This window comes from Chinchilla lanigera, unplaced genomic scaffold, assembly GCF_000276665.1.
Source record: "Chinchilla lanigera isolate Chin_1 unplaced genomic scaffold, ChiLan1.0 scaffold00056, whole genome shotgun sequence".
Classification (NCBI taxonomy): domain Eukaryota; kingdom Metazoa; phylum Chordata; class Mammalia; order Rodentia; family Chinchillidae; genus Chinchilla; species Chinchilla lanigera.
This window is the reverse complement of record NW_004955457.1, coordinates 1,251,321-1,260,358: the sequence shown is the minus strand read 5'-3', so window position 1 is coordinate 1,260,358 and position 9,038 is coordinate 1,251,321. Positions and strand designations below refer to the sequence as shown.

The following is a 9,038-nucleotide window of genomic DNA, read 5'->3' as shown; positions in this document are numbered from 1 at the left end:
CTTTGAGTCTGCAATGTCCACTGGCGTGCAGGCCTCCAGTGAGGGGCGTCTCCTGGACAGGCCAACAGGGGCCTGCCTTGCCAGAGAAACACTGCATGAGCACGCTATTTCCTCTGATTCTTCTACTAGGGTGCAGAGAGTCCACTGAGGACTGTGGCCATGCCTTATTCAAAATCTGATACCCAGAAGGGTCTCGATAAATATTCAATGGAATGTATAAATTACTCAGTGAATCAGGCTCCTGTTCAACTTCCTTTTCAAATGCTGAAGCAGGTCTGTATTTTTAAAAAGGAATAATTATAAAAAATATATATATGTGAAATGCTGGAGAGTACCTTAGGAGGGTTCTTACTGAAAAGTCAATTGCTTGCTCTTCATGCTTTCTGTCACCTCTCCGCTAAAGGTCAACAGAAAAAAAAATCTCACAGACATCGTTTACTTTTGAGAATTTATTCTTTTAATATAATTTAAACACCACATGTCCTAATCATTACTTTCACAGGCAGAAAAATAATATGAATTTACTACCAGGTATCAGAACTTTAGCACTTACAGAAAAATGGAAATGATTAGAATTGTAAGAACCTCAGACTTTACACACATAATATGTAGTTGCATGTAGAGAAACACACACACACACAAATTCTACATTGTAGTAGGTACTTGAATCAGAAATACTATGACAAAATGGTGTGACCATGTCACAAGTAATCCAACAAAAGGTGCTAGAGCAGTGACTTCCAATTGTGGGAAATACTGTACTTTCTACAAATTATATTCCTCCTCCATGTTCATCTCTCTGACTTTGGGAGCACGTGTAGGTGTGTTCCTCACCCCTTTCAGCCTGTTAGAGAACAGGGCCTTCCAATAGTCTCTGTGTGAGCCACAGTACTGACTGGAGCGTATCCTGTTTCTGGTGTGCTGCACAGGAAAACAAGCATACAAACCCAGAAATTATTTGAGTTTTGAAACATAACTTCACTAGTGATGGCAAACCAACTTGATCAATTACTTGTGACTGAAGCAAGAGTTGAGAAAAATGTTGTTTCTTTTTGGTACCAAAACTAAAGTGCAGGGATCAGTAATGTCTGCCAGGAGGAAGGCAAAGGTTACAGGAAGTGTAGAATACCATCTCCCCTCTTGTCATTTTGGAACAGTCCAGTGAGTTCACGAGTAAACATCCAATTAGATTCCCATGTAGACCACACAATGTTCCCTGGAAGGCGGTGTGGTGTAGGAAGGAACACAAGGTAGACCTCTGCCTTCAGGAGGAGGCATCATCCGGGGCAAGTCACTGGCATTCTGTGCACTTGGCTCCTCATCCCGGCATGAGAGCTCCTCACACGGGAGCTTACCCCGAGGTCACCCCCAAAGAGCCTGACTCTTCTTGTTTTCCTGGTTAATTCATAACCCATAAGAGCAAGTGTTCCAAACATTACAGGTAATGTCTCATCAACTCATGAAAATCACAGCAATCAATTAAAACTCATTTTCTAATTTTTATATTTTAAGTGTAACTACAGGTCTTAATTTAAATGTGTAGAATGTGCATTACATTCTGTTCAGCTGATGATACATGCTGACTTAGGGTGATGTTCTGAAGAAATACTGTTCCCTTCATTAAAACGTCTTGTAAAGATTTTAGATTTAACTATAACGGAAACAATCCAAATATTCTACAGCATGGACACAGTTAAATTATGATACATCCTGTTGACAGAATACAACTATTTGACATGCAAAAGATTATTATGAAGAAATATAGGAAGTAAAAGGGTGCCAGGCATGGTGGCGCAAGCCTATAATCCCAGCACATGGGAGGCTGAGGCAGGAGGATCATTGCGAGTTTGAGGTCAGCCTGACCTACAAAGTGAGTTCAAGACCAGCCTGAACTGCATAGCAAGACCGTCTCAAAAAGACAAAAAAAAAAATTAAATTTAAAAAGTATATGGAAGATTGGAGCTCTTCGTTATAAAGCTATAGTCAGGCCTCTGTATTTATGGGTTCTGTATCAATTCAACCAAAGCAGATCCACAATATTCAGAGTAAAGAAAAAACCTATACTGAGCATAATTTTCTCATCATTATGCCTTAAACAATGTAAGAACTATCTGTATCATTTACATTATACTGAGTATTATAAGTAATTTAGAGATGAAATGTGGGAGGATGTACATAGGTTCTATGCAATTATACCATTTTATTTTCTTGCTTTGGAGACAAGATCTCACTATGTTGTCCAAACTGGTCTCAAATTCAAAGAACTCAAGTGGTCCTGCCTCCTGAACTACACTATTTTCTGTATGGTAAATAGGTTCTATGGATTTGGGTATCTTGCCAGGCAACTTTGAAGACCTTCCCCCCCATGGATAGTGAGAGCTGACTGCATGAATACTTAAAAAAACAAAACAAAACAAAAAAAAGATTATTAATAGTGGTTATTCCTGAGTTTTGGGTAACCTCATGTTTACAAAGAACAACTAATGGACTAAATGGGAGAAAATACGGTGACAGGGACTGTGGTGAATGTTAAGTACATGCACGCTTTCAGTACTGCCCAATATGATTTTTAACACCATGAAGGCTATACAGAACAAGCCATCAGTTTATCCTCCCTTGATGTAGGGCTCCTCTCTTTATGCTTTTTGTGTACTATGTGAAGTTTCTAAAGTAACTACATAATACTTTCATAAGCAGAGCTGTTTACAAACTCAAAGAGGCCACAGCAGTAAAATTCAGAAAAAAGAATTTTTTATTTCATCCATGGCAGTATATGTAGGCTGTATTATTTTAACCCACAGGCAGATGGAGAGTGGTTCTGATGAATTTGTAGTACTGATAATGAAAATCTGAGTCTCACAAATTAGGAAGTAAAGGTAGATAAAGAAGTTAAAAAAAAAAAACCTTTTTTGAGAGAGATGTATAATGGTGTAACATGAATTTACCCCAAGGACACCAAAGCGAGGACTCAAGCTGAGGTGGCAGACATGGTTTGTGATAATGACAGATGATGACTTTGGGCTTCGTAAGGTGCGCCACCCTTGTGCAGAGCAGAGGACCTAAGCAGTCTTGGTACCCAGAGTAAATCAACTCATGCAACAAAAGCTAAGGAAAATTTGAATTGAATGGGCAGGAGAGGGTACAGATGGGAAAACCTGATAGTATCAGTAAAGCTTAGGCACGACAGCCAGCAGTCAACTGGATGGGAGATACAGCTAGGACTATTCAGGATGGAGGCGAGCTGTGCTACCAAAAGCTACTTTTACAGGCGCTACTTTCAGAGACATTTCTACACTGAACTACCCTGCTCACAGTGTATGTGCTTAGTGTATTCTGTCACGCACATGAGAAGATGGCACAGTCCACACTGTTTACCAGCACACTAGCTAGGTGAAGTAGAGATGGCAAATGACTGCAGGTCTGACTAGCTTTCAATAAAGCCTGTGCAGGATCTTACTCAGTGGCTGGGTGTTACTCACCAACCCTTCACCACAGTGAGAATAATCCAGTGACTTTCCTCTCTCATACACCTATACAAAAAAACTTCCAAGTACCAAAAACTGGACCTTGTGACTTCAGAAGCTACACAAATAATCAACAATTCCTAATTCATAGCAGAGTATGTAGCTTAATTAGCCAAATATAATACTTACTAACTGAATAAAGGCAATAGAATTCTCACCTGAACTACTATTCTTTCATTAGGTAGTTTGCGATGTGTGTATATTTGAAAGGGCTTGACATGTAAACTCATTAAGTTCATAATCCAACTTCAAACAAAATAGTGACTTTTAGTTATCATATCATGCCATTTTAGCATATTTTATTTGGGAACAGAATAGAAATTTTTGACTGTATTAAAGTCCACAGTCCTTTAAAATAACTTTTTCTGCACTCATCTGATGTGACACTCTCTCTCCCTGCTCCACCCGAGTCTATTTTCACAAGAAGTTCAGGCTTCTCAGAACATAATCTTCATCTGGACACAGGTCATCTAACAAGTTCACAGAGAAGAATGAAAGGGAATTGAAACAGAGGAAATAAATGGCAAACTATATCTACTGAAATTTATGTTTCTAACTCAAGCAAACCACCGAAACCCTCACAACACTTGTCCATCATTATTTCAGTCACAATTCTAATATACTTCGTACCTAGTTTCCATTTTTTAGTAAGTCAGAAAAAAGTGGACATGATACAGTATTAGCAGACAGACAACGGTCTCAAAGTCACTAAGCAGGGGCAGTCAGGGGAAAAGGAAAAAAGCTACAAGTACAGGCATAACTGGTAAACAGCCCTGTGAAACAAAGTGGAAAATCTACCAAGCACATGACTTTAACAGAATCTGTGTAACTAAAGCTATTGATGACTCCAAACTATCAAAGTTACACTCTGTTCAGAATAATTTATTTAATGTAATATAACAGCTAATATACTTGAAAAGTAATTCTACTTAAAATGACTTAAAAAGTGTTCATGTTCAAAAAGAAAGCTAAAAGATGTCCTCACAAGTCATGCTAAATCTAATTCTTCAATATACAGAATAAGCCACTTCTATAAAAGATACAGATTCATGAAAATACAAAAAATTTTAATGATACATGGTAAACAAAAAGGAAGTTTGACTGATGAAAAATGAAAATAATTACAAGTACACTACTTTTACACAGTAAGTACAACTGCAGGCTTCAAGAGCTTAACATAAACCAACTGCTGTCAAACAAATATTTAAAGAAATACTTAATAGTGGAAGAGAAAGAAAAACCCAGGGAGGAGGACAAACTAAGAAAATGAACCCAAGAATGTGAACAGGAAATCCTAAATGCGTTTTTACAAATTAGAATTGAGTTGCAAGTAAGAGACACAACCTTGTCTAGGACTGTGACCTACAAGGCAACAGAAAGGGACCTAAAGTCAATTACATAACAAAAACAACAAAACCCATAGTCTTCGATTATTTAATCCAGACATTACCTAACCCCTCAAGTTCACCTGGCACAGTGGTGTTTATCATTCTCTATCAGAATGAAATGTGGAGTGAACACCATAATGGTTCTGCAGGAAATTTTAGAGCTAATTTAACCTAGGTTACAAGAAGAAAAAAATTTTGTTCATGTAGTATTGTTGATATGAAAAAGTAATATGCCAAAGAAGGAACTGACGTAAAATGCATTTTAAATGATCAGCAGAATCTGAAACTTCAAATAATCGGATCTGAAAATGTTGATAAAATGTAGATTGTCAAGTATTTTAAAATTGGGGATCGGACTGCACTCCTCTTTGGCTCAAGAGACACAAAATTGGTAGGTTTCACAGTGCTTCCTTCCCCAAGCCTATTACAGTATAAACACATTCAATTTCTAGGAAAGACATTAAAGAATTCTGCTTCTAGCCCACCCCTGTTGATTCAGAGTAAGAACATCCAGAACAGACAGAGAAAATTCCTCAGCTCAGGCCATTCTCAAGTGGTCACTGTGGACCACCCAGCTTTGACTTTGGTATAGGGAACAAGTCCTTCTTGCTCTTTCCTCTACATTTACTGTCATGGCCCTTTGTGTAAAGTGGAAAAACCTTGTCCTAAATCAAATTAAGACTGGGCTAGGGTGTAGCTGAGTAAAGCACAGGCTTAGCATGTGCATGGCCCTAGGCTCCATCCCTTGCAAGACCTACCAGACAAACTGCTTCTAAGCTGATGTACTGACATTTGACTGGCAATTTTACAGTAAGACTTTATGAGAAATGTCAATATGAAATATGTCAGAGAAATAAAGTATACATACATGTACAGCAAAGAAACAGCTATAAATTAATAAGCAAATGTACGCAATAAAAAAATATGTACCATGAGTCTATTATTGATTTTCACTGCCAAAAAACAAGGTTATAGTTCAAATCACGATTTCCTAATAAATACACAAGATTACAATCAAACATACCAAGAAAATTGTGAGAAATTTAAAACAATGTAAAATGCAGACAGGAGAAGAATTTTACACCTATAGTGGCACACTTAGATCAAGTACTCTCTTCCCATTATAGTAAAGCCAGAATAATAATTTGACAATATTCTGTTTACTAAAGGATGGCAAGTATTGTTGCTGGTGGCAGGTGTGGATTGTTTTCATCAGAGAACATTAAAAGGTTGAAATAGTATCATTTACAGATTTAACAAACAGCTCTGACAGCCTCTCATTAATCTTTGATAGTTGATAATTAGAATAGAAAGACATGATGAAATAAAAAATGAAGATCAGTTTTAAAAGGAAAAATTCATTTTTGCAGTGCAGGGGATCAAACCCAGGACAGTGTACATGTTTGGCAGGTGCTCCACTGAGCTGTACCCCCAACCCCCAATAGAAAAACTCTTAAAAGCAGTCCCAGCACCTATATGGTAAATACAGAATGAATTCCTAATCTGGCATAGATTTTTTTTTAATAAAAAGAAAAAGATGTGAATGACTCTACCTATCAGTAAAAATATGAGTAACAAACTGCAATGGCTCAACGCTCATAAACTATGCAAGTTCAGTATGAAATGTTCATCTGATACGAAATTCAGCTGTCAAGAGGAAGCAACATGAAGGACATGACAGAGTTTATGAACCAGCTTGAAGGAGCCATCCAGACTTTACCCTGCCGAACCCTTTCTGGGCGATAATTAGATAAATCTTCATAGATGATATACTGTGTGCAAAAGCGCTGATCAGAGTCGGGTTTGGCATGGTATGCGACTGTATTGATGGTCTGAGTCACATCGCTGTCTGGCTTGGGCTTTCTACTGAGGATCTGACCCCCTGCTGCAGCAACGAGTTTAATAAGGTTGTCCTTTGGGTGATGTTTGAAGGTTCCCCCAAAATAGAAGTAGCAGCCATCAAACAGCTTAGGTAACTGAAATAACAAGAAAAAAAAATAACTGTTAAAAGCAGATCAAAATATTTTAAAACACTGCAAATGAATGAAGGAAATAAAAACAACAGTCAAGAGCAATTAAGAAGGTATTTTATGAGCTGCTGGCACAAGTTTTATTTCACAACTGAAATAACTGGATCAAGAAAAATACTTATGCAAATAAGGGTTTCTATTGACTTTTTTTTTTTTGGTCTTTTTGAGATAGGGTCTCGCTATGTAGCTCACGCTGGCCTTGAGCTCACTTTGCAGCCCAGGCTGGTTTCAAACTTGTAACAATTCTCCTGCCTTAGCCTCCCGAGTGCTGGGATTACAGGCTTGCGCCACAATATCCACCCCTATTGACAAGTTTATCTTCCTAAGATTGAGTCACTATCTTGGGTCCTTTTAAGCATCCGAAAAATTTACATGTGCTCTGTAAAAAAAAAAAAAAAAAAAAAAAAAAGACAAAAACAATTGTTCAACAGATCTCTTTTGTCAAGATGCCTATGCATACTGGAAGGACTTGGCGCCCCCAAAATTTCTAGGTTATCTGAGGTATGCTTCAAGAATACCAGGTTAAACTTAATTAAGTTGTAACAGTAATATCTTTTTTTTTTTTTTTCCCGGTACAGGGAATCGAACTCACAACCTTGCAGTTGCCAGGCAGCCACTGTGCTGCTGAGTTAAATCCCCGCCCTAGTAATATCTTTTTGATGGGCCATCCAATTTTGCCCATCTCTACTCAGGTCCCTACATATCACAAACTTCTGGTCTCTACAGCAGGTCTTGGGGTTTCTGACATGTACCATATTGCTCTGGCACAACAGATTATGAAGTGACGGCAAGTGATCCACTCAGCTAAGCAACACTTCTGTGTGCTTCCTATTAAAGTAAAACTTCACAGTGCCCTCCTAACAACAGGAAAATGAGATGTTATCCATTAAAACAGCAATATGTGGCAACAGACATACGGTACCCAAATCCGAGCAGCAGCTGTAAGTCTTCTTGCAAGCTACTTCCTGTATCTGAGATTTACCTCAAATTCTGAAAGGTTTATGGGAATGTTCAAGATGCCAAAAATCCATTAACAGCATGAAATTATTACCTTCTGAATTTTACTGCACACTGTGATCATCTTTTAGAATCAAGTGCTTGAAATAAGCACAATTAAAATTTTAATCAGTCACCTGTACTTGTTGAAAGGGCAGAAGTTTTTCCTGATGGTGGTAATAATATGAAGTCATGAGAACAAAGAAAGTAATAGCAAAAGAAAAATACCAGCTGTTCTCTGTTGAGCCTGCCTCTCCGTGGACCTTCAGGAATTTCGTACTTTTCTTCCTGGTCACAGACCTTTCTTTGTAGACATGCTTTCACCCCTGAAAAAACAAGGACAAATAAAAATCACTGTCAAATGGGCATTATTTCTCTCACTGAAATTGAGCAAAATGATCTACCTTTTTTCTTCTTCATGGTTGATCTAAGTGCTATTATGAAATAGAAATCTTACTTATGCCATAAGAAAATAGAGTAAAACTGGCCCTCCATAGAAAGAAAACTTAAATCCTTCCTTCAGATGATTAAGCAATGAAGCACTACTTTTAATCTCCTTTCTGAAAAACCTACACCACTACACTATTTCAAACACAAGGATGAAAACTAACAGTTTCACTAACAGCAATTACCAAAATTAAGGTAAATAAAAAGTTCATTATTGAGTCTAGCACAAAATAGTTTGAATTGAGCATTTACCTGACTGCCCATTGTGGCAGTCAAGAGTTAATCTCCTCTCAGACCATAATATGACCCAACGTTAGGAAAGTGCTTTAGCCGGCCATATGACAGGGCTCCATGGCACTTGTTTAAACAGGCAAAGACTTGAACGTGCTTGGGATTTCACAATGAAGTCACTACTTTCAGAGATTTGGTTGGGCTCCACAGAAAAAAAAAACATGCCTCCACTAATTTGGATAACTGAACCAGTTTCAGGTGTTTAAAAAAAGCAAGAGCAACACAGCGATAACACATCTTATGCTGTTGGGAGTTGTTCCTCAACCCAGCTCCTGGGTAGGGAAGCCCTCAGCTGGCCCATTAACTGACAGCTACTAAGCTCTGACTAAGCAACAGTCTGACTGAGTTCTAGAAATGCTATA

The 9,038-nt window shown here is 38.0% G+C and overlaps 1 protein-coding gene across 1 annotated transcript in view; it reads right to left on the bottom strand.

Moving 5' to 3' along the window:
- Nucleotides 1–1,883: 1,883 nt before the first annotated feature.
- The window catches only part of Bard1 (BRCA1 associated RING domain 1), a 70,534-nt gene continuing 63,379 nt past the window's right edge, over nt 1,884–9,038 (bottom strand). Inside the window, exons 10-11 of the mRNA XM_005396916.2 lie at nt 8,167–8,264; nt 1,884–6,888 (exon numbers count right to left, since the gene is read on the bottom strand). Coding sequence (XP_005396973.1) covers nt 6,556–6,888; nt 8,167–8,264 — 431 coding nt within the window. The 3' untranslated portion in view covers nt 1,884–6,555. The remainder of the gene's footprint in view (nt 6,889–8,166; nt 8,265–9,038) is intronic.